The 24,132-nt window shown below is 56.3% G+C and overlaps 2 protein-coding genes across 2 annotated transcripts; both read left to right on the top strand.

The window, feature by feature from the left end:
• The first annotated feature begins 460 nt into the window (after positions 1–460).
• ZER1 (zyg-11 related cell cycle regulator) lies at positions 461–12,336 on the top strand. The gene is made up of 16 exons (XM_054393263.1): positions 461–471; positions 3,077–3,341; positions 4,070–4,220; positions 4,502–4,938; positions 6,192–6,368; positions 7,008–7,122; positions 7,590–7,736; positions 7,950–8,123; positions 8,680–8,895; positions 9,521–9,562; positions 9,858–9,977; positions 10,291–10,406; positions 10,485–10,673; positions 11,049–11,146; positions 11,527–11,629; positions 12,130–12,336. Exons 2-16 carry the CDS (start codon positions 3,184–3,186, stop codon positions 12,185–12,187), a joined length of 2,301 nt encoding a protein of 766 aa, XP_054249238.1. The 5' UTR covers positions 461–471; positions 3,077–3,183; the 3' UTR covers positions 12,188–12,336.
• Positions 12,337–17,883: 5,547 nt separating this feature from the next.
• Positions 17,884–21,835, top strand: ZDHHC12 (zinc finger DHHC-type palmitoyltransferase 12). Its single transcript, XM_054393544.1, has 5 exons — positions 17,884–17,968; positions 18,191–18,324; positions 19,764–19,850; positions 20,816–20,982; positions 21,526–21,835. The coding sequence occupies exons 1-5, from the start codon at positions 17,884–17,886 to the stop codon at positions 21,833–21,835; spliced, it is 783 nt and encodes a 260-aa protein (XP_054249519.1).
• Positions 21,836–24,132: the final 2,297 nt, after the last annotated feature.

The raw sequence follows: 24,132 nt of genomic DNA on the forward strand, positions 1-24,132 counted from the left end.
CCGGGCGGCGTGAGGAACCCCGGGTGGCTCCCGCCGGGTGGCTCCCGCCTGGCGGCAGCCGCGCACCCCGAACCGCGCAGGGACATCCCGCGGCAGCGCGGGGACGGCAGCGCAGTGCGCGCCGCGGCCGTGCCGTCACGTTCGCACCCCGTGACGTCACGGCGCGCGAGGCAGAGCCGGCGCCCGAGAGCCCTGCGCTGCCTTCCAGCGCCGGCGGGGACCGGGGAGTGCGGGCATGGCCCGAGCGTTCCGGGGCGGCCGGTGTTTCCGGGAGGAAAGTGGCGGCGCTTCCGGTGCGGGAGGCCCGGCTGGAGGAAGTGACGGCGGCGTTTGTTGACAGCGGAGGCCGCGGCGGGGGGAGCGGGCCCGAGGAGGACGCGGACCCCCTGCCCGCCCCGGGGAGCGGCGCCGGGACCAGCCGGGACTCCCGCCGCTCCCACTCAGCCGCACCGGGCGAGGGCCTGGCGCCAGGTGAGTGCCGGTGCCCCCCTCCTCAGTCCGACCCTCGGGGCTTGCCCTGCCCGGGGGCACCGGGTCTGCCCGCGGAGGGCCGGGGAGGCAGCGCCGGCCCGCGTGGAACAGCCGCCCCCGGCAGCGTCGCCTGGTGCCGCTCGGGGGAGCCCACATCACCTCACCGGGACTACCGGGAGCAGCCAGGTTCTGTCAGGAAGGGCCCTGGGCCGCGGCAGCCCGGCCTGGAGGAGCCTCGGCACTACCGGACGAGGTGACCTCTGAGCGCCTCTGGAAGGGAATGTCGCCTCACGGAGCGGGGCCGGAGCCCCGAGTCGGCGAAACGACGGAGGGTCTGAAATCGTGACCAGCGCTGCCTGCGGGCTGGGGATAGGGCTCGCGGGCTGACAGACACTGCTGAGGGCTGGCAGTGGCGGATCCCTGGTGCCCACCAAACCTGGGGTCTGCAGGAGTGTCCTCTTGGGCAAGGGAGCTTTGGGGAAGAAATGCATGATCTGATTCAGCCATCTGAGACAGCATTTCCCTGCAGGCAGGTACAAAGATCAGTAGGTTTCCCGGGCAGCAGGAGTCTCATTTACCCTGTCAGTTTCAGCAGGTCAGGACTGGAGATCACAGCTCTGCTGGGCCAGGGAACAGTTCAGGCCACTCATGCCTCAGTTTCCCAGCTGTGGGGCAGGGATGTTATTTCCCTGCGTGAGCGGTGGTGATCAATTAATTAATGCAGCCAGAGCAATCTGCAGCTGCAAGAGCCCAGCTAAAATGACAGTGCAGTTTTCCTTGTGCCAGACTCTGCATTTACAGCAGTTTGCTGTTCCGGAGTGGCTGTGAGCAGATAGTGTCAGCCTGCATCGTTTGCCCTCTGCTTGGGCAGCTCCCTGGTGCTGGGTAGCTCTGCCAACCATTTTCATAGCAGCAGCATAATGCCATGTTTCTGGCACAGAGCCACCCTGAGTCAGGCTTGGCTGGAGGGAGAGGCTGGGAGGGAAGATGGTTCTGGAGTATGAGGCAGGAGATCTCGGCAAGACTGGCCCCAGGGGTGCCAGGAGCAGTGCCCAGCCTGAGGCACCAATGCAGGTGTGCCCTGGAGCAGTGCTTGCCAGAGAGGCTGGCAGGACCTGGGAGGCTGCTGAGAGGGAGAGCACAGCTGCCTCTGCTGTAGGTTCCTTTGAGTAGGGGTGAAGTTAGTCCAAGGACGCTGCTGAGGGGTTGGTTGGGTTTGATGCTGTTTCCAAGGGACTCGAGTCCCTCATGCATTGAGGTGACAGCAAATCCATTAGAGCAGTAAACTGGAAGAAGCACTGGAGAGAGAGAGACTGTTTTGTGTCCTGTGCTGTGCACAAGTCCCAGCAGCAGCTTTGGGCACTGTGCAGATCCCCACAATAAAGCATGAGGATGAGGGCTCCGCTTTGGTGTTCCCTGCGTGGGAAGGCTGAGCCACTGCTCTCTCTGTTCAGCTCTGAGGGTTTGCTGGTGGAGCACGGGCAGCTCAGAAGCTGAAGGGCAGCTGGGGTCCAACAGCCACATTGGGCTGGTCTCAGCAGAGGGGAGCTGAGGGTTGTCAGGGCCTCAGGAAGGCAGCTGCTGCCCTTTGGTGCCCTGAACTGCTTGGACAGGTCCCAGGCACTGGCTCTTTCCAGCTGCATGTGACAGTAGATTGTCAGTGGGAATTTGTGAGTTCTCTGGCCATGAAGTCAACAGTGGAAGAACACTGGCTGCGGGACCTGCTGGCTGCGGGACCTGCCCGCTGCAGGCAGAGGGGAACTAGTAGGGATAGCAGAACACGTTTTCCAGCTGCTTCAGATCTTCCTGCTGGTCTTGCCTTTCTGGAAAGATTGTCTCAAGCAAGCTGCAGGCAAAGTCTGGGAGAGGGACTTGTTCTGGAGGTGAAGGAGAGCACAGAACAGCTTCTTCCTACCTAAGTTCGTTTAGCCAGGACCTCCTAACCAGCAAGACAATGCTCTGTGCCCTGCCCATTCCATCCCTGCCTCCTCTCCTGCCACAGCTCCAGAGGGCTGTGGGTTCTGGATTTCCCCTTTTCAGCCTCAGGAGCCAGGGTTTCACTGATTTTAGCTGCCTGTACACCTGCATCTCAAAGGGCTTCCCTCTGCCTGCTGATCTACTTCACAGCCTGAGTCAAGAGCATGCATGAAACATTCCGTTGAACAGGAAGCTTCACTTGGAATGGTGGCAAACAGAATTGCAGGCAGAAGATAGGAGGCTGCCAGATCCTGGTGGGCCCTTACAGAGGATCATCCTAACAGTGTTCTGGTGGTTTATCCAACCCCCCTAACCACTGTGGTCTCTGCCACTTCCCTTCTCCAGAGGGCCTTTGTCAGCCAGATAAGCCATGCACTGAGGAAGCTTTTTCTGCTCTGTAGCCTCATTTCCAAACATTTTCCATATCAGCTCATCCCCACAGTGTCCCCTGGGGTAGGGATACCAAGGAGTTAAGGGAATGATGCCAGAGAGGCCAAACTGCTGCAGGTTTTTGGAGGTCAGTAAGTGATGTGCTGCAAAGAGACAGCAGCCTGCTGCTGCAGCAGCCTTGCAGGATTCCTGCCCCTGTGCCCTGCTCACTGCAGCTTGTCCTCCCCTCTGCTCATAGCTTTCCTGATGGCCTTGTGAAATCCATCCTGGAACTTCACCTGAGGAAAGAATCTGCTGATTTCCAAGCTTCCTTCTGTTCCTGCCCTCCCCAGAAGTGCCCTTAGGATGGCATCCGACAGCCCCGAGTCGTTGATGAGGCTGTGCACAGATTACTGCCTGCGCAACCTGGAGGGGACCCTCTGCTACCTGCTGGACAACCAGACCCTGAGGCTGCACCCTGACATCTTCCTTCCCAGCGAGATCTGCGACAAGCTGGTCAATGAGTACGGCTGGGGGCTGAGCAGGGGCTGCTGCTGCTGTGGGAAGGAGCCAGGGGCTCAGGGAAGAGTGAACACAGCTCCAGAGAGTGATGGGCAGGTGGCAGAGGAGTGGGAGGAAGGAGTGGGGAGTTCCCTTCCAGTGGCTGCTCCTGCTGGAAATGAGGATCTGCACTGAGCTCAGGAGCAAGAGTTCCCAGGGGCTGCTGGGCTGCTGTCAGCTCAGCTTCCATGGACGTCAGAATTCTCATATAGTTACCCCTAGAGTGAAGCAGTCCCTGCAGCCCTATAACACCAGTAGGCAGCAAGGGAGCCTCTCCCTTTTCCCACCACTGAGGCACTGCAGAGCAGAGCTGGGGGTGCAAAGTGCTAACAGATGTTGGGTCTGCAGGCTGCTGCTCCCATAGCTTTGCAAAGCAAACTGCTTTCAGGAGTCTGTACACTTGGTCCTCAAATCCTCTTGGCTAAGGTCCTGCCCCCAAAGCCTGGCAGAGGGCTTTGCCCAGCCACCTCTCTGAAAAATGCCTAAATTTAAGCAGCTGGGCAAACCCCATGGCCCTGCACAGAGCCTTGCCTGAGCTGTGCCTGGGGGCCCTTAGCTGTGTGCAGGCAGACATGCCAGGCCAGCTCCTGCCACCCACAGGGGAGTCTCTGTGCTAAGGCACCTGATCCAGTGAGGGTACTGGAGCTGAGCCCTTGTGTGCTGCTGTGCTAACCCCAGTGCCCCACCACAGGTACGTGGAGCTGGTGAAGACAGACAGCATCTTTGAGCCCCATGAAAGCTTCTTCACCCTCTTCTCCGACCCCCGCAGCACCAGGCTGGCTCGGATCCACCTGCGGGAGCAGGTCGTGCAGGACCAGGACCTGGAGGCCATCAGGAAGCAGGTGGTGTTGCACTGGCAGGCTCTAGCACAGCTGCCTGGGCACCAGCTGGGATCCCTGGCACCCAGAGATTCCCAAGGCTCTGTTCTTCACTGGCCACATTTTCCTTTGGACAACCTGGGCTCCTCCCTGCTCAGCTGCCAGGCAGCTGTAGGGATTGGGGTGGGGCCAGGGGCCAGGTTTGGGCTGGCTGTCCTCAGGCTGTCCCTCTGGGAGGTGTGGGAGCAGGCAGGGTGGGCACTGTGCTTGTGCAGCATCTCTAATTTTGATTTCCCATCCTCCAGGATCTGGTTGAGCTCTACCTGACCAACTGTGAGAAGCTGACAGCTAAGAGTCTGCAGACCTTGGTGAGCTTCAGCCACACACTGATCTCCCTGAGCCTCTTTGGCTGCTGCAATATCTTCTACGAGGAGGAGAACCCTGGAGGCTGTGAGGATGACTGCCTGGTGAACCCCACCCGCCAGGTCTTGGTCAAGGACTTCACCTTCGAGGGCTTCAGCCGCCTGCGCTTCCTGAACCTGGGCCGGCTGATCGATGGCGTCAACGTGGAGAGCCTGCTGCGGCCCCTGGCTTCCCTGGCAGCTCTGGACCTCTCTGGCATCCAGCTGAGCAATGTTGGCTTCCTGACACAGTGGAAGGACACTTTGGTTTCCGTAGTGCTGTACAACATGGACCTCTCAGAAGAGCACATCCAAGTGATCGCACAGCTTCACAAGCTCAGGTCAGCAGCCGGCAGCTTCCCTGTCCATCCTTTTCCCACTGATGGGAAAGGTCTCCTGGGAATGCTCTCCTTGCCAGCTGCCAGGAAGCCACCCACAGCTGGTTTCAGGTTATGAACCTTGCCAGGAACAGCTCAGTGTCTGACACCACTTGGCACACATCCCCTCTTGGAAATGCACCACACACCCCCAGACAAGCCAAACCAAACCACCTCCCACCTCACCACACCCCAACTGAGAGGTGCCCAGAGCAGCTCTGCAGCTGTGTGCACATCCAGCAGTGGCAGCCACACTAGGCTCCAAGCCAGTGCCCAGCAGCAGTCCAGAGCTGTGAGCTCAGCCTGTCTGCTGGCCACGCGAGCAGGGATGGGAAGGAGCAGTGCAGAGCCCCTGCCCCAGGGCTGCTAGCAGGGAGGTGACTTCTTGCAAGAGAGCAGACAGCTGTGGTCAGACTGCAGAGGTACCAGGAAAGGGATGCAGGACTTTCCAAGCCAAAGGAAGGTCCTCCCAGGAAAGATGCTTTGTAGTGGCTCAGGTGTCCCCTGTGCTGCCAGCAGACAGGCCCATGGTCATACCTGACCTACAGTCTCTGCTGCACCCTGGATAGCATTTTCCAAATCCAGGTGTTGGAGCTCCCAGTGATGTGCAATGAAGCTTGGCCCACAATGGGCAGCAGACACTTTGTGAGTGGGATGCCAGCTCCTGTCCTGGGCAGTTCAGAAAAGCCTCTCTCAAGCTGCTGCCTGGCAGACAAGAGCAGGCTCTGCCGTGTGAGAGACCTGCATGTGGTGGCTCCTCAGTTTGTCCCAGCACTCCCTTGGTGTCAGGGTTTGCCCAGAAGAAAAAATGTCTGAACACCTGCTTGAGATCAGGGCAGGGTAACAGCCTGGGGGGAGAAAAGAGAAGAGTGGGAAAGACACAAACTGTAACAACTGGTGAGAAGGGCCTTGGGGGTGCAGAGATCCTTCAGTGCATTGTAACCCCCAGCGGGGACTGAGCTGGAGCAATGCTGTGGTGCTGTGGCCACAGGGTTCCTGGTGGCCCATTCTGAGCAGACCTCTGCCAGGTAGCTGCCTGCTGAGGTTAGACACAGGGCCAGGTCCTGCTGCCACGTCCCTCAGCACTGTGCTGCTGTACCTTGTGAAGGAAGGAAGAACGGAGTGATGCTTCTAGCTGGCTGCCAGCTTACCCTGGTGAGGGGCAGGAGCCCCAGCTGGTGCTTGGCAGGCTCTGAGCTGCTCTCTGCCCTTTGCAGGCACCTCGACATCTCCCGAGACCACCTCTCCAGTTACTACAAGTTCAAGCTGACCCGGAGGGTGCTGAGCCTCTTTGTGGAGCACTTGGGCAACCTCAGCTCATTGGACATCTCAGGGCACACCATGTTGGAGAACTGCACCATCCCCAGCATGGAGGAGAAGATGGGGCAGACAAGGTGAGGGAGCAGCGGTGCTGAGCTCTGCTGGGATGGGTCAGGCACAGAGCAGTCAGGAGCAGCTCCTTGCTCTGTTTCCAAACCCTGCAGGTCTTACTAATGCTAGCAACAGGAGACAGCTCTGTCGGGCTGGGAACTCACTGTGATTTCTGTATGAGACACAGGCAGGGACTTCCAAGAATGATAAACACTGATCCTGTGTCCCTTCCATGCCTGCAGAAGCATTTCAGTTGGGCTTTTCACACACATTCCTCCAGGCATCTCTTGCAGAGTTCCTCTTTCTTCTGAAAAGACTCCAGAGCCCTTACCTGTGTTCTACACAGAACATTTTCTTACCCTCACTGAAATCCAGGCTCCTCCAGACACAGCTTCTCTGCACTGGGTTAGCAGATGAATGCTCACAGGAGGGCTGAGTGGTTCAAGAGCTCACAGTCTGAAGGCACATCTCCAGCTGTGAGCTGGACCCTGGGGCATCTCAGTCTGAAGCTCTGGTTGCCCAGCCAGCCAAGAGCTTTGCTTTCCTAGTCCCTGAGCACCTCCTGAACAAGAGCAGACCATGGGGCAGTGCTGGCTCCTTCTCAGCAGGGCTGGGGCAGGGGCTGGACAGTGCCAACAGCAGCGGTCTCTTCTGTGCCTCAGCATCGAGCCAGCAAAGAGCAGCATTGCTCCCTTCCGGGGCCTGAAACGACCTCTCCAGTTCCTGGGGCTCTTTGAAACCTCCCTGTGTCGCCTGACACACATCCCAGCCTACAAGGTAAGGGCACAGGGCACTGGCACCCGGGAGAGGCTGAGAGAGTGACAGTTGCTGACTGGCAGGGGAGTTCTGAGGGTTTCAGGTGTGACAGCTGAGTTCTGACCTTTCAGCAGCTGCTTGAGAATGCAGGAACACTGCCAGCAGGCAAGGCTGGGACCCCAGGGGGCTTGCAGAAGGGTTCAAGGTGCCTCTTGGAGAGGGGCCTGGAGAAGTCACACTGCCCAAGGGGCCAGGGTGTCTGGGACTGTCAGAAAAGGATCTGAGGAGAGGAAGAAGTCTTCATTGTGAATATTCTGTCCCAAAGGATCTCTCCTCCAGGCTGAGCAGTGACTCCATCTCTGCTTTCATCTTGGACCCAGTCCTGCTAGCAGGGCAGAGGGAGGCTGTAGCCTTGGATCTTTCCGTTCTCGTGGAGGCTTCCCTGCTTCACCATTTCCTGCCTGACTCTATTTGTTCCCCCATGCCAGGTCAGTGGAGACAAGAACGAGGAGCAGGTCCTGAACGCCATTGAGGCCTACACTGAGCACCGGCCAGAAATCACCTCCAGGGCCATCAATCTGCTCTTCGACATCGCCCGCATCGAGCGCTGCAGCCAGCTGCTGCGAGCCCTCCAGGTGAGCCCCCTGCCAGCCTCTGCAGCCCCCTGCCCAGGGAAACTCTGCACTGTCTCCTCTTCCCCTGGGACACCATCTCAGCACCGTGGCTCTGGGTACCTCGGTTTCACGGCACCTTCCCTGCGGTGCCTGTGCCACGCAATCCTTTCAGGCATGCAGCAGTCACTGTGTGGCTTAGCAGTGGCACTGAGGCTTCCTGTTGCTTCCCTGCAGCTGGTGATCACAGCCCTGAAGCGCCACAAGGATGACAAGAACATCCAGGTGACCGGCAGCGCGGCGCTCTTCTACCTGACCAACTCAGAGTACCGCACGGAGCAGAGCGTGCGGCTTCGGCGCCAGGTGATCCAGGTGGTGCTGAACGGCATGGAGGCCTACCAGGAGGTCACGGTGAGAGCAGCCCTCTGCCACACCTCTAGCCTGCTGCTAGCACCTGGGGCATCAAAGCCTGTAGGATGTTAGCCAAGCCAGACTCCAGAGCAGCTCCTTGCCCACACTGGTGGTGGCTGCACGCAGGGTCCAGGTGATGGTCTCCAGAAGCAGGGGAGGAAGGTGCTGGTAGCAAGGCTCTGCTTCTGGTGCCAGTGGCCAGAGGGGTGTGTGACATATGGGTGTGCAGCACTGCCTGGGAGAGCTGAGGCAGCAGAAGGAAACTCCTTACCCTGCTGCAGAGCAGTGGAAGTGAGCTGGCACAGTGCCCCCTGGGCTGCAGAGCAGCAGCTGCTCCACAGAGCCTGCAGGCAGCCAGCAGCTGGTGCGGAGCATGGTGGGCACTGGGTGAGGGTGGGTACTGAGAACAGGGTGGCAGAAGGCACAGGGCACTGGCATGGCAGGACCAGGGCACCGTGCTGGAGGCAAGCAGGAGCTGGATTCAGTGCCAGGCAGCAGGGCACTGTCAGATGCTGCCCAGGTTTCCATGGCCCCTTGGCCCTTACTCTCCACCCAGGTGCAGCGGAACTGCTGCCTGACACTGTGCAACTTCAGCATCCCTGAGGAGCTGGAGTTCCAGTACCGCCGAGTCAACGAGCTGCTGCTCAGCATCCTCAACCAGAGCCGGCAGGATGAGTCCATCCAGCGCATCGCTGTGCACCTCTGCAACGCCCTGGTCTGCCAGGTGGACAACGACCACAAGGAAGCTGTGGGCAAGATGGGGTTTGTCATGGTTGGTATGGCCCCACGCTGTCTGCTTGTCCTTAACCCAGGCTAGCACAGTTCCCTTGCAGCAGCCCAGCAAAGGCATCCAGCCTCACAGTGTGACAGGAGGGGAGCAGAGCCCCAGCAGTGCCAGCCCTTCCTTATGCTCACCCCTTCACATGGCACCTGCAGCCTGACCAGCACTGAAGTCAGAAGCAAGCTGGCTGTGGCAGCAGGGCAGTTGTGAAACCTCAGACATTACCTCTCCACCACATTGGCTCCTTTCCAGACCTGGTACCACCTTGTGAGCAGTTCCTTCTCTGCCCTAAAAACTCTGCAGCAGCCTCCCAGCTCATGCCAGCCCACACCCCTCAGCTTCTCAGAGGCCACTGCTTTGGGGCAGTCAGGCCACATGCCAGACCTTGTCACACAGCTCAAAACTGACTTGACTGCAACTTGGACAGCTCAGGGACTGTGACATGGCTCAGCTCTGAGTGCCGTCACTGTTGCACATAACCCAGCCCTGCTAGGGCAAAGAATGGACCAAGGAGGTGTTCTGCAAAGGACCAAAACTGCAGCTGGCCACAGATTGGCTGTAGTTGTAGCTCTGGTTCTTGAGCTGCTTGTCACTCTGCTCCTTGCTCTGCCCACAGACAATGCTGAAGCTGATCCAGAAGAAACTGGCTGATAAAACGGTGAGTGCCTCCCCAGCACGTGTCAGGGGCATGGAGAGCAGTGCAGAGCCAGCTAAGCTCCTCTGACAGACATCAGACTCCCCTGCTGATGCTGCAGAGTGTCTTGTCCCAGGGAGAGGCCAGTGGAAGGCCATAGGGAGGCAAAAATAATTAAACAAACCCCCATTCGCTGGCAAGTTGAAAGTGAGCAACTTTCCTTAGCCCTGAGCTCTGGAGGGTGACAGCAGACACAGGTTCTCGTGGGCTTCCACATTGCCAAAGCTCTGCTCCCATCCCTTCCTGTTCTGCTCTGTAGTGTGACCAAGTGATGGAGTTCTCCTGGAGTGCCCTCTGGAACATCACTGATGAGACCCCTGACAACTGTGAGATGTTCCTCAACTACAGTGGCATGAAACTGTTTTTGGAGTGCTTGAAAGTGAGTATGGTGCCCTCAGCAGTGCAGCAGCTGTCTGGGCAGGTCCTTGAGGCACCTCTGCCTGTGCTGCACAGAGAACAAAAAGCTCACAAGGTTTCTTTTCTCACCCCCATGACCCCAGCCAGCTTCTCTGTCCCCAGGCTGCACACAGCCCTGTGGGCAGAGCAGCAGAAGAGTGGCCTCAGCTCTGTCCTTTCCCATATCCCTTTAACACCAGTGGTGCCATTCGGCATCTGCTGAACAGCTCTTACCTGCAGCGCTCAACCTTTCTGCAGAGCCCCGCTTGGGCTCATGCTGTCCTTTGCTTGCTCAGGAGTTCCCAGAGAAGCAGGAGCTGCACCGCAACATGCTGGGGCTGCTGGGCAACGTGGCTGAGGTGCGGGAGCTGCGCCCGCAGCTGATGACAGCACAGTTCATCGGTGTCTTCAGGTGAGGGCCCTGCTCTGCAGCCCTGCTCCCGCCGCACCTGCAGGCCCTGAAACCACTAAATGGTCTCTCTCTTGGCAGCAACCTGCTGGAGAGCAAAGCAGATGGGATTGAGGTGTCCTACAATGCCTGTGGTGTGCTATCCCATATCATGTTTGATGGGCCAGAGGCTTGGGGCATTTGTGAGCCCCACCGAGAGGAGGTTGTGAAGAGGATGTGGGCAGCCATCCAGAGCTGGGACATCAACTCCAGGAGAAACATCAATTACAGGTGAGGGAGAGGGGAGTTTGGGCTCACCTGGAAGCCAGGAGTGTCACAGGAAGCAAGCACCAGCAGAGAGAAGGGAAGGGGCATGGCCCAGCATGGAAGTGCTGTTTAGAGTGGAGGAGAAACCTCCTCAGGGTTATTCTTCAGTAAGGGTTTTACAGGTTCCCTGTGTGCAACCCCCCAGGGCTGTTTGCTTCTAAAAGGCAGGTGGCTTCCTGGAGCTGTTACCCTTCTGGGACGGATATTTAGACAGTTCCCATGCCAAAGGGCTCCCTGCTCTGGTATCCATGAGCACAGAGTTCTGGCTGCTCCAAGAGGCAAAGGTGCTGAGAGAAGCAGCTCCTGGGTTGCTGACCCCTTCCCCACTGTTCTGTACAGGTCATTTGAGCCAATCCTTCGGCTACTCCCCCAAGGGATCTCCCCAGTCAGCCAGCACTGGGCCACGTGGGCGCTCTACAACCTGGTTTCTGTCTACCGTAAGTTCCCTCTTGGGCATCTCATCCACTGCACTGCAGCTGGAGAGGTCTGAGCTTGCTGGCTGAGGAGCTCTTCCCAGCTTAGACATGAGGGCAGAGAGAGCCTCTACCTGCAACAGGACTGTCCCAGCAGCACAGCCAAACAAGGCCCAGTGAGCTTCGTGCACAGGAAGCCGTCTGAGCCTCCTGGGCCTATGCTTAGGCTCTCAGCTGTTTGGTGTCTGTCAATCCCACAGCCTGGGCACCCCTGGCATGCTGGCTCCATAACAAAAGCAAAGCTGGCTGGCTTCTCAGGCCATGGTTTCTCTGTCCCCTCCTGACCCCTTTTTATACCACTCCTGGAAGGGTCACCAGGACCTGTTGCATTCTTTCCTCTGCAGCTGACAAGTACTGCCCACTGCTGATCAAGGAAGGGGGGATTCCCCTTCTGAAGGACATGATCAAAATGGCCTCAGCACGACAGGAGACCAAGGAGATGGCCAGGTAGGAGCTCACTGCACCGCCACAAACATGCAGCTCAGGACTGCCAGAGAGGGGCCTGTGCTGATGTGCACGAGGGGTGAGAAGGGAACAGAGGGGCAAAGCTGGACAAGGAGGGTGAGAAGAGAAGCCTAGAGAGGTGTTGCTGGGTGGGCAGTACACACGGGTCACCCAGGGGTGATGGACTGGGTGGGGAGGAAGCCTCACAGCTAACAGCAATCTTACCCCAGGAGCCTCCAGCGTTGCTGTTCAGAATCCTGTGGGACCACTCACCCCAGAGCTCTTGGGGGTCCAAAGCCAGCTGCAGCTACTAGTCCCTAGCAGGCTGTGAGCTCCTGCCTGCAGGATGAACACCCCAGAGGGGCACCTGTGGTGGGGTGCACATCTCAGGGGCTGCAGTGACACCCTGGCAGGGATCAGGCTGTGGACAAGTCTTGTGTTGCTGTCACACAGCTGTGGTGCAGTGGCCTTGAACTAAAGCCTCTCTCCTTGTTTATCCATAGGAAAGTTATAGAGCACTGCAGTAACTTTAAGGAGGAGAACATGGACACTTCCAGATAGAGGCAAGCTCCTGGTGCCTCCTGCCAGCACTGTTCCCAGCTTCTCTCTAACCCACTGTACATAGGGAGGACTCTTTCTTACCAACTTGCCTGTTGGAAGGAACCTTTGTGTGCGTGTGTGTGTGTGAAAGACCCTCAGTAGCTGAAGGTGACCAGGGGAGGGGGGGAGGGAGGTTTTGCACAACAAAAAAAGCTTTCCTGACAGCAGTGGATTTTTTGTTCTGAAGTCCCAGGCTGGAGCTGTGTGTATGAGTTGTGTATAAAACAAAGCCAGCTACACGATGGATCTTTTAATCTCTTTGTTTTAGCCCACACAGAGAGCTCCAGATGATAATGAGCTTGAAGCTCTGGCTGTGTGCTCCCTAGAATGACCTTTTTATTGCCCACTTTTTAGTCTTCCTCTCCTTTTGCTGCTGTGCATGAGGAGGTCCTGTCCTGTCTTCAGGAACACCAGTCCCAAGGACAAGTGGCTGCTCCATGGGGTACAGGCAGTGCCAAGTGAGTTACTCGTTAGAGAGGCTGGGGGACAGAGCCAGTCAGGCCACAAGGACTTTTTTAGTGAGAGCTGCACAGGGAGGAGGAGGAGGAGGAGGAGAAGCTCTTCCAATCAATGACTTTTATAGGTGACTGGTAGAAGCTTTGCTGGCTCTGGGTCCTTCAGAAGACATTCCTGGTAGAAGTCAAAGGTCTGTTTTGTCCCCTCTGGTGGTACAGAAAGCTCTGACAGCCCACCCAGGTCAGGCATGACCTGCAGAACCAGTGATACATCCTTGACAGCACAGAGCTTCTCTCTAAAGGAGCAAGGTTCACAAAGGGCTACCCACCCACCCTCACCGCAGTCCTTCAGCACCCTCTGACTGTGCTCTATTCTAAGGGAAGGGCTGAAGCTGCCAGGGACTCTCCCTCTGCAGAACAAGCTCCACTGGGCCCCAGTCCAGAGCAGCCTGTACCTCTCATGCAGCTCCCAGTAAGGGACTGGAGCTAGTCTGCTCTTTCTCAGTCTGCATCAGTGCAAGCCCTGCCCAGGAGCAGAGCAACCTCCCTTTACAGATGGTGCACTTGGAAGTGCTGAAGTCCTCTCCTCAGGCACCCTTTAGGGGTGATCCCATGAACAAGCACCCCCTGCAGCCTGCCCCTCTCCTGGGAAGCAGGAGACCCTGCTCTCACCTGGCTGCCAGCAGCAGCAGTGCTCCAGTCTCTGCTGTGGCTGAGCAGAGCCTCAGGTCTCACTGAGGTGCTCTCCACCCATCAGACTCCAGGCCTGGGAAGGCTCTAGAAGCCAAAGGCCAAGCTTTGCCTCCCAGCCAGGCACACTCACCCCACAGTGCAGTCCATCCTCATAGCCCTCTGCTTGCCACAGTCCTTCCACAGCTCCCCAGGGCTGCCCAGGAAGGGCCTCAGGGAAGCTCTGCTGCCTGGCAGCAGCACAAGGCACCCCTCGCTGCTCCCTGCCCTTGGGGTGCTGCTCACAGCTGGCTCACTGCTCTCAGGCTGTTCTGCAGCTCAGACCTGATGTCCTCCCCAGCTCATCAGGTTGTAGCCAGACCCTAGAGCCACAAACTGACACTAGAGGATGACACAGCTGTCCTGGTTGCTTCCCTGCCACGATGTCCTTGATGTTTCTGCCCTTTTAACCATTGGTCCTTTGTGTCCCTCTTGTCAGATCTGTACCTTTTTCTTTGAGTATTTTCCAAACTTACATATATTTTTGTGTCACTTTTGGATTGTTTTCATACAGTTTGCAAAACTTGATGAATTATACTTTTTTTTTTGCAGTCATTTGATTGAAATGTATTTTTCTCTTATTGCTGTTGCCCAGTAGTTTGTGTCCCTGTGAGCTCTGAGACAGAAAAGCTCATGTCTAGGTCTGTTTTCTGTACCACATTTGCTAACCTCCCTTCTAGCTGCAAAGCTAAGAGGCTGCAGATGCTGCCAGCCAGTCTGGGTGAGCCAGGCTCTGCTCCTTTAATGCTCCATTTGGTGCTGCTGTCCTTTGGAAGCTGCTCCAGGTGACAGTGCCACCCCCTTGGCTTCCTTTCTAATGCTCAGCAGTGACAGCTCCTGCACTAAAATCTTGAATCAGGTGACAGAGCACTCAGGACTCGGACTGTGTTGGCAAGGTGAGAGCAAAGGGACACCTTACAGATATGAGAGGTATCAGAATGTCCCCGGAATGCAGCTGCCAGGCTGGGGATACAGCAGGAGCTCAGCAGCTCCCATCTCAGCTAGGATCAGCACCATAACCAGAGCCAAACAATCAGGCTTTACCCTGGGATTTTGGCACAGCCAGATCAAGGGTTGTGAACAGCTCATGTCTTGGTCCCATCTGCCTCAAGACCCCAGAAGTTTGGGTTTTTCAACCCAGTGTCCCCAAAAGTTCAGCTCTACCCGGTCTCACCTGCTGCAAGCTGGACCATGGTACCCCAAACTGCACCAAACCTTGTGCCATGCTGTAACCCTCCATCCCCATACCCCTCACCAAACTCCCCATGAGTTCACAGGAGCTGTGGGAGGAATTGCTTACAATGACTGGCAGTTACTAGCCTGATGCTTAACACCCAGCAGCAGCAGCCTTCATCCAAAGCAAGCCATGGAAGTCCAGTATTGTTCTTGGTGGCAATTAGCAACCCTGCAGATAATTCCTCTGACCCCTCTGCTTCTGTCACGCTGCACCTTCCTCCTGCCTGGAGTTCTGTTCAGCAATGACTCTCACCAAGGCTGGGCTTCTGCTGCAGGCACTCTGCTCTCTGCAAAAGATGAGTGAGAAGAAAGTCTTGGAGCTGTGAGCCTCTCCCCTCTCACCAGCTGAAGGAGGCAATTCATTAGCAGTCGGCAGCTGTAGGGGCAATGTTCAGGCCCTGCTCCACAGGAAGGACACTCGAGGCTGTGTAGCGAGGAGTCTGCCACATCTCAGGTGTGGGAGAGGAGCTTGTGCCGAAAAAAAGAAATAAAAGCAAGGAAACATCTGGTGTCCATGACAACCACCTGTGTACAGCAGAGAGGGCAACAGCTGCCAGCAGCTGATGAAAAGCAGCATGGGGGCTGGATGAGAAGACACCACTCAGAGAAGGCATGAGGAGATTCCCTGCTGATTGACACTCTTCTGCCTTTGATCTCATGGCACTATCTCCTGTTCTCTCTAGTGCTTTTCTTGCCTAAAAAGTTTCTAAGCTAACCCAATAGGGATTCCCTTGTTTTGCTTAAAGAGAATAACCCCAGTTACAAAGAGCAGTGACCCCTGATGGCAAGAGGCCTGGTTCAAGAATCTGTACATGGTGAAACCAAGCAAAAAAACCCAACAATGCACAACTGTTGCTTCCTTACAATTCCCAATGAATTAACTTTATGTTGTATCCATTGGATACCTGCTGTGTATTAAACCCACTGCTTAACAACCTTCTCCTCCCTTGGTCTGCAGATGTGGTTTCTCTAGGTACACTGCTGGTCCCTGTGCTGTCTGTGTTACATTACAAACGCAGGACCTGCCACGTGTTGGTGATGCAGTTCAGTGGCTTCTCCTCCTCTTCTCCAAGGGACACAATCCTGTCAGCCCGCAGAGAAGAGGTGGGGAGGAAGGACGGATTGCTACGAAAGCACGAGAGAGGGGACAAAGCGTCAGAATGATAGCTGTTACCGAGCTTGGTAAAAGGTCTGCAGCTTGCGCTCCATGTCCCAAGATGCGACCTCTCCACGCGGCTCCGGACCCGCTCAGGGTCCCGCACCCCGGGCGTTGTCCGCAGCCCCTCCTTGCACCTGCGGCTACCGCTCGCCGCTACACGAACCGCCGGAGCCACCGCTGACAGACCTCAGTGGGGAGCAGCCAGCGGGACAAGGTCCGGAACCCTACCGGGCGCGAAGACGACCGGGCCGGCACCTCCCCATCTGGGCTGGGTCTCCCGGAACCGTTAGCCTATCCAGAGCTCCTAGACGCGCCGCTTACAGGCGGTGGCACGAAGCTGAGACCCAGCAGCGCGCGCAGCACCTCCGGCCGAGCATACGCAGAGCCCTCCTAGGCGGCTCACTCACGCTCGCCGGCCAACAGAACCCCATCGCCAACTTCCCACAGCCGCGCTGGGCCCCCCTTGCCCCTGCCCGTCCTTAAATAGGGGCCGGGAGGGGCGGGGCAGCTCTCCAGGAGGCGTCCCCACAGTAGCGCGGACGCCTTATTGGCTGAGTCGCGGCAGCCCCCCGCTGCGCTGCCCCCTCAGCCCCGCCCCCTCAGCCCCCGCCCCCTCAGCTGCCCGTTCGAGCGGCTCTGCCCCACTGCCCGAGCAGGTCCGGGCTTCTCCCGCTGCCTGCCCAGGCAGCCGCTGAGTTTGCCGGCAGCGCAGCAGGTCCAGCTGACACACCGCTCTGATGCAGGGGAGGAGGTGTTTAAGTCACCATCCCTGTAGGTTTTCAAGAGGGGATTGGATGTGGCACTTGGTGACATGGTTTAGTAGTCATGAGGTCCTGGGTGACAGGTTGGACTTAATGATCCTTGAGGTCTTTTCCAACCTTATTGGTTCTGTGATTCTGTGTCTGGGGGTTCTGTAGCTTTTGTGTTTAGCTAGAATTAAAAAACAAACAAAGAAGAACCCGAAACAAACCAAAGCCAAACAAACAAAAAAGGAAAGCAAAAGGACTTCACTGATGTAAACTGCAACTTTTATTGACACTTAACCCAGCTGTCTCAGCCAGGTGCTTTCAGCAACTGGCCTCTGACTCACAGGGACAGTCCTCCAGAACTCCCCATTGCTGGCCAAGCCATACCAGGGAATCTCCTGCTTTTCATGTGCTGGAGGATAAATTTACAAAAAATGTGATTTTTTTTTCACAAATTTTTGCTAGGAAAGGAGGTAACAAAAGCCTTAAGATACAACTGTGCTAAATCTGGAAAGAGTTTAAAGAGAAAGCTGATTTCAGAACTTTCAGAGGTCTGAGGTGAGATTCACCTCCCCTAAACATACTCCAGGTACAAATATGCACATCTGAGCTACTCATCTGGGCTTTTTTTTATGGTTAGCAAGAGAGAACATTACATCTAGGCTGCAATTCAGCTACATGTAGGCTTCTACTTTTCACTGAGGCCATTCTGGAGAAGCGCCTGTTCCCCTCTGCTGCTGGGGGCGACTCAGGCCCTGCTGGGACGCAGGCTCTCGGCTGCAGACAGCCGGTTGCAGCCCACCCTGCCCGGCGGCGTCCCCCAACTACTGCCAGATCTCTCACCCGCTCCCAAGCGGGGCTGTCCCGATGCAGTCAGCCAGGCACAGCCGCGGCATTTCTCCTTAAGGGATGGAAATCGGCAGCTGAAATAAACAGCCTGAGGACACCAGAGCTAGCCCAGACCCTGAGCCTGGCCTGCGAGCAGCCCCTCTGCAGGAGCCCTTCTGCTGGCCGCACTCAGCTGCGGTTGCTGGGCCTGGAACTCTTACCTGCGGTGCCGCTCCCCACAGCTGCTGGCCAAGGGTCCGTGAGGACAAGTGGGCAGGGGGCTGCAGGAAGGCATCTTTCAGCTGGGAACAGCCCAGGGACGTAAGGGGAAAGGGAAACGGCCGCGGGCTGCAGCCGGCTCTCCCCCTGCAAGTGCAGGGCTGGGAGGAAGCAGACGCCGGTTGGCTCCGGGGCAGCCGAGCACGAGGCGTCAGCAGCGGGCCGGGCCCGGAGACCCAGCCGAGCCTGCCCCACCCCGCTGCCCGCTTCCGGCCCGGCGCCGCCATGGGCGCCGGCGGGGGCTGGGTGCGAGCGGCGCACACGGCGCTGAGCGGAGCCCTGACGCTGGGGCTCCTCCTGCACCGCACCGGTGAGGCGAGGCCGGGGCGGCCGGGCGGGGCGTAAGGGCAGAGCGGGGCTGTGGGCGCTCGGGAGCATCTTCCGTTGCCACCTTCTCTCCTCCTTACCGCACCCCTATGGCCGCTTCCTCCTCATCCCCTTCCCGTAGGTGCGGGACCCCTTTGTTAAGGCCAAGAGAAGCATCCTGAACGCTTCTCCAGGAGCCGCTGCTCTCTTTTTGGGTCCCTTTCAGATCTGCAGAAGCAGGAGGAGCGCGGAGAGCTGCTGCAGCCGCTGAGCTTTGTCCTGCTGGTGTTGTGCTCCGTCCTGCTGTACCTCACGGTGTCTCTCATGGATCCGGGCTTCGTGAAGCCTGAGGAAGTGGAGGTATCACCGGGAATAGCAGGAGGGTGTACGATCCATGGGTTTGTTTCCTTTTTCCCACTGCGAAATAGGACGAATCTGAGACAGTTTCTGTTGTGTTTGGCACAAAGGACGCAGCCGGAGCGTAGGAGGTCAGGCTGGGCAGGCTCCAGTTCCACTCTCGTGTTGTAAGTGCTTTGTGCCCTCTTGCATCAGAAGCTGCAGTGCCCTATGGAATGTGTATATGGCCTGGTTACGTCAACCACTGCTAAGTGGTACAAGGGTACAAACCCCAAACTGAATGGCAAGTGTGGAAGAAAGTGCTTCCTGTAGCTCTGTTTTCACAGTCTCACAGTATATCAGAGGTTGGAAGGGACCTCAAGAGATCATCAAGTCCAACCCCACCACCCCACCCCACCCCCCCCCGAGCAGGATGACTTAGGGTAGTCCACACAGGAATGCATCCAGGTGGGGTTTGAAAGTCTCCAGAGAAGGAGACTCCACAACTCCCCTGGACAGCCTGTTCCAGTGCTCCATCACTCTCACTGTAAAGAAGTTTCTCCTCATGTTGAGGTGAAATCTATGTTCTAGTTTGAACCCATTGTTCCTTGGCTTATCACTGTGAACCACTGAAAAGAGCCTGGCCCCCTCCACTTGATATTTATAAACCACCATCAGATATTTATAGACGTTTTGATCAGATCCCCTCTCAGTTTTCTCCAGACTAAACAGCCCCAGGGCTCTCAGTCTCTACACAGGGGAGATGCTCAAGTCCCCTGATCATCCTCGTGTCTCTCCCTTGGATTCTCTCCAGTAGGTCTCTGTCTCTCTTGAACTGGGGAGCCCAAAACTGGACACGGTATTGCAGGTGTGGTCTCAGCAGGGCAGAATAGAGAGGTAGAAGAACTTCCTAGCCCTGCTGGACACCTTTCTTGATACATCACAGGATACCATTGGCTCTCTTGGCCACAAGAGCACATTGTTGTTCCATGAAGAACTTGCTGTCCACCAGCACTCCAGAATCTTTCTCTGTGGAGCTGCTCTCCAGCAGGGCAGCCTCTAACCTGTCCTGGTGCCTGTTATTATTTCTCCCCAGATGTAGGACCCTGCACTTGTTCTTATTAAACTTCGTGAGGTTTGCCTGCACCCAGCTCTCAGCCTGTCCAGGTCACACTGGATGGCTGCACAGCCTGAGGGTGTCAGCCACCCCCCCCTGGTGTTGGGATTGCTGTGGGATCTTGTCCCACAATGATTTCTGCCTCCCTGCAAATATTCTTCTGGTCCTTACTGCAGGAGCCTGCCAGCCCTTGCTGCACCTCAGCTGCTGCAGCTTCTGCAGGAATGCTGAGGGATTCTTTTGTGTATGCTGACAGAGAGCCTGTGCTGCCTGTCAAGGATGCAGCTCAGTCTTGCTGGGACAGCAGCACCCCAGACCTCCTGGTCATCCCTCTCCTGTTTTGCAGGCAGGCAAAGGTGAAGCACAGAGTGCAGTGGTGCCCCAGGTTCCCAGTGACATCCCGACACGGCGCTGCGGTTACTGCCTGCTGCAGGTAGGCACTCCTGGGGCTGGCAGAGCATGGGAAGAGGCATTTGCAAGGTTGCATTTGCTGGCAACAACCTTTGTTCAGCTGCCAAGTGAGCCAAGCAGACTGGAGCTCAGGGTGCAGCAGTGGTGACCACTGGCATGTGTGCCAGATTACGGCTGAGCCAAGTCCCTCCTTATGCCATGGGAAAAAGAGGGTTCTGTGTTTGACTGCCATGACAGTCAGCCCTTACAGTACTGGCAGAAAGGTTATTTTGAAGGTACCTTGATAGAGAAGCAGCTAAGTATGACCTACAAGAAGTACCGAGGCCAAAAACTGATAAAACATCAGCCTGAGTTGTGAAAGATAGCATGAAGGAGAAATTAGAGTCATTAAATTAGCTCTTAAAAGAGTTTGCCTGAAGCCAGCAGTGTCTTAGAGTGTTCCTCATCATTGAATAAAATCTGGTGCTGTCCCAGCTCCCAGGAATTCCTGAGGAACATCTACCAGGAGAAGGCAGCAAGAAAATCTGGCAAACCATAGATGCCTCAGGGAACAAGCCCTGGGAGCTGTGCTCTGCCACATCTGTTACCTCCTGGTCCTTGAGCGGCTTTCCTGGGCAAGTGTCTTGAGTTGGCAGAGAAAAGAAACTTTCCCTCTCTACAGTCCCACAGACCCCATCCCTGCCCACGCTCTTCAGTAGCTGTGGTCCTGGCTTTCCACCTCAGTACTCTGCTCCTGCTTTCCTGCACTGACTGATGTGCCTCAGCTCCTCCTTTGCTGTGTTGTCAGGAGGCAGCTAGCACAGGAGGGAAGAGCAGTGTGGGAGAGGAGCTGAGCTGAAGCCTCCTTTGGGTCTGTGCCCAGGGATTCACAATCCCCTTCCGCACCTCAGCAGTGGCTGTGCTGTTATGTCAAAATGGGGCAGTGCTGGGGCAGCACTGCTGCAGAGGGGGACGATGCACAGGAGGCTTTGTGTCTGTGTCTTGCAGCAGCCGATGCGGGCACGGCACTGCCAGCTGTGCCAGCACTGTGTGCGGCGCTACGACCATCACTGCCCCTGGCTGGAGAACTGCGTGGGAGAGAGGAACCATCCCCTCTTCATTGTCTACCTAAGCGTGCAGCTCGTGGTGCTGCTCTGGGGAGGGCAGGTTGCCTGGTAAGGCCTGGAGGTGGCACTCTGGCCTCTCAGATTGCCCTTAGAGCCCCACAGAAGGGTTGGTGTAGAGGACAGCAGTGACTGGATTGGCTTTAGACCTTCACCTCCCTTTGCTTCCCGGAGGTCAGCTCCTCTGAGCCCCCTGAGGAACAGCAGAGCTGATCAATACTGGGATCTGATAGTTTGGCTTTCATTGTTCCTCTGGTTGGAGCTCCAGTTAACGACTCTAGCAGCACGACTGCTGACTGTTTCAGTTCCTGCAGTCTGAGCTTTGTTTAAATCCAAGTCCTGGGAATTCCAGTGGGGTTTCAGCTGCAGCCTGCTCTGGAGAGGGCTTACCTGAAGAGGATAGTAAGGAACCAGCAGCTTTTAAACTTCTTAGGTTGTAAAACACTGCTGGTGCTGTCACTTGAGAGTTTCAAGTCCCTTCACTCTGGTCCCTGGCCAGCAGCTGTTGTGGGTCAGACACAGAGGTGCTGCTGGGCTGTGCTTGGCCTCTGTGAGCAGCTCTGACCACAGCTGTGTTGCTCTTTGACTGCAAAGGTCAGGCCTCTACTTCGAGCAGTCCTGGGACTGGCTGAAGCACAACACTCTGCTCCTCATCTCCTTCCTCCTGATAGTCACATTCAGCACCATGGTCCTACTGCTGCTGGTCTCACACCTCTACCTGATCTCCTGCAACACCACCTCCTGGGAGTTCCTGTCCCACCACCGCATCTCCTACCTGCGGCACTCGGGGCTGGAGAACCCCTTCAACCAGGGGCTGGTCCTCAATCTCTGGAGGTTCTTCTGTTCCTGTCGCCTCACCACCTGGGAGGAAATCTACCTGGACAGCAGGGCCCAGCCTGTGTAGTCACAGGAGTTCCTCTCCTCTTGCTGCTGGGGAGCAGCAGCTATGGCAGCGCCAGAATCAATTCCTGTGGCCTTCCTTCAGCACAGCTCTCCCTGGGCATCACGGTGCCTGGACACATCAGAGAGATGCTGGAGTAAATATCTGTGCAGTGAAAAATCAATTTCATCTTGACCACGTGCCTCAGCCTCGTGCTTTTCACAAAGTTTTGAGGTTTAATAGTGTTGATGTGCTTGAGAAGCAGCTGGGAGGCACAGCTCAGCTGTGAGATGGTCAGCCCTGAGCAGCTTCCTGACAGCTCCTCTAAACTGCTGGTGCTAACAGCAGGAGGGCTGTAAGGAGGGCACTCCAGACACTGCTTGCCCTGGATGGTTCCTGCAGGTAACTGCAGCTCAGGCCTGTCCTGTAGCTTGTGTGGACAGAAGCAGCAGCAGAGCTGGGCACCCTGCCTAGCTCAGGCAGCACTGGGGATGACACCACTGCTGCCTCCACATGCCAGGAGGGTTAGAATGAAAGACCTGGAAGCTGCACACCACAGGACAGGCTCTAGGTCCTGCTCATTGCACTGAGTTGAGGAGTGCTGGGAGCTCTCCAGGACAGCAGCAACTTCTCTTGTTTCCAGTCTATAAAAGCCATGCTTCAAGCTTCCAGGAGGAACTCAGAGGAAGTTTGGTATGGACAAATTTAGCTTTAAGAATAAAAAAGGCTGTGGGGAGAATTTTAGTCCTGACTCTTTTCTGTTTAAAAAAACCCAACCAAAGAAAAATAAACCAAAGAGCATCAAACAAAATCTTAGGTAAGATTTAGTGCCTTAGTAGCTTTGGCTTAGGAATGAGCTACTCAGGAACACAGCTGGCAGGCAGGCTGTGGGGGGCACTCAGGGTTTGAGGTTGCTGAGCTCTGCTGACAGGCCCAGCACAGGCACTGGCACAGCAGGATGAGCCCAAGCCAGTTTGAAAACTGAAGGATCCCTTTTGGACCAGCTCCAGAGTTTGTAACCTGTGTCCAGTCTGGTTTGATCAAGGCAGAAATTCCTAACAGAAGGAAGTCAGACTGCCAGGAACTGTACCTAGCAGCACTCCAGCATGCAGGGAGGACTCCCAGGCTGCCTGTCAGTGTGGTCCTGCTGCTGTGTGGCTCGTCTGCCCTGCAGCTCTCAGTGCTTCTTCAGGTGCTAGTCAAAGCTTTGCCAGGAGGAGCTGCAGCTTGGGACACAGCTTGGGGATTCTTTGTAAAGTGCTCCAGGATGGCAGCCTGCAGTCTTTGTTTGCTCTGCTCTAAACTCCCACAGCTTTCCTGTGCCTGTTTTGCTCCTGTGTGCCTTTCCTGCAGCCCAGACTCTGGTTTTGCCTGTGCTAACTCTCCACTCTGTCCCCGTCTTGAAGACAAACTGGAGGGGTAAGAGCTGCGCCTCCCACCTTGTCCCTCTGTGTGATGCTTCATTTCTAGATACTCTTCCTTTCTTTGCTCAACAACCCAACATGAAGAGGAGATGTCTGGTAGCAAGGACAGTTACAGGGTCTGTTACCAGTCAAATGAAACCACCTTTAGCTCAGGTTTTCCACTGTTCCCAGTCACTCCTCAGCTATCCCCAAAAAGATCCAGGGTAGACCATTGCTAAAGCTGTGGAGAGAGCCCTCGACTGCAGTCCTTTGTGGGGGACAGCTGCTGACACCCTGCAGTCTCTACCCAGACAGCTGGAGTGAGAAGGAGGACAAAGACATCACTGGGGACATTAACGAGAAAAATAAAACCCTGCCTGTTGAGCAGAGTGTGGGTCAGCCCTGATCTGAATCACTCAGCAAACACAAAGGAGGGGAAAAGCTGAAATTTCTTTATTTTCCAAAAAAGAGCAGGGGTAAAGCTGTGGCTTCTTTGTATCATTAAAAACAGCAGCTGGGATTTAGCTCCCTCAAAGAAGAAGAACCTCCTTTTCCTTAGGATGGAGCACCTGGATCATTTTCACACCATCCTTGTCTTGACTGTATTAAAATTCACCCTCCTCTGGCACACAAAGACTCAGGAGTGGGAATGGGCATAGAATCCTTGCAGGGGGGATTCTGTACATCCTGGAGACAGAGCAGATGTGACTATCCCCTTCCCTTACAGACACTGAAAAGTTACTCTGGTCCCTGGGGCTCTCTGCAGTGACCTGGGTTGCAGACATGATTTGATTCCATTCAGTTAAATCCCCTAAATCCCAGATTTCCATCCCTGTTGAAAGGCAGCAGGAGACAGTTCCAGACAAACAGGAATTACTGAAAGGTAACTGGCACTAAGCATCCCCTGAGCTGTGAGGC

This window comes from Indicator indicator, chromosome 28 (assembly GCF_027791375.1).
Source record: "Indicator indicator isolate 239-I01 chromosome 28, UM_Iind_1.1, whole genome shotgun sequence".
NCBI lineage: Eukaryota > Metazoa > Chordata > Aves > Piciformes > Indicatoridae > Indicator > Indicator indicator.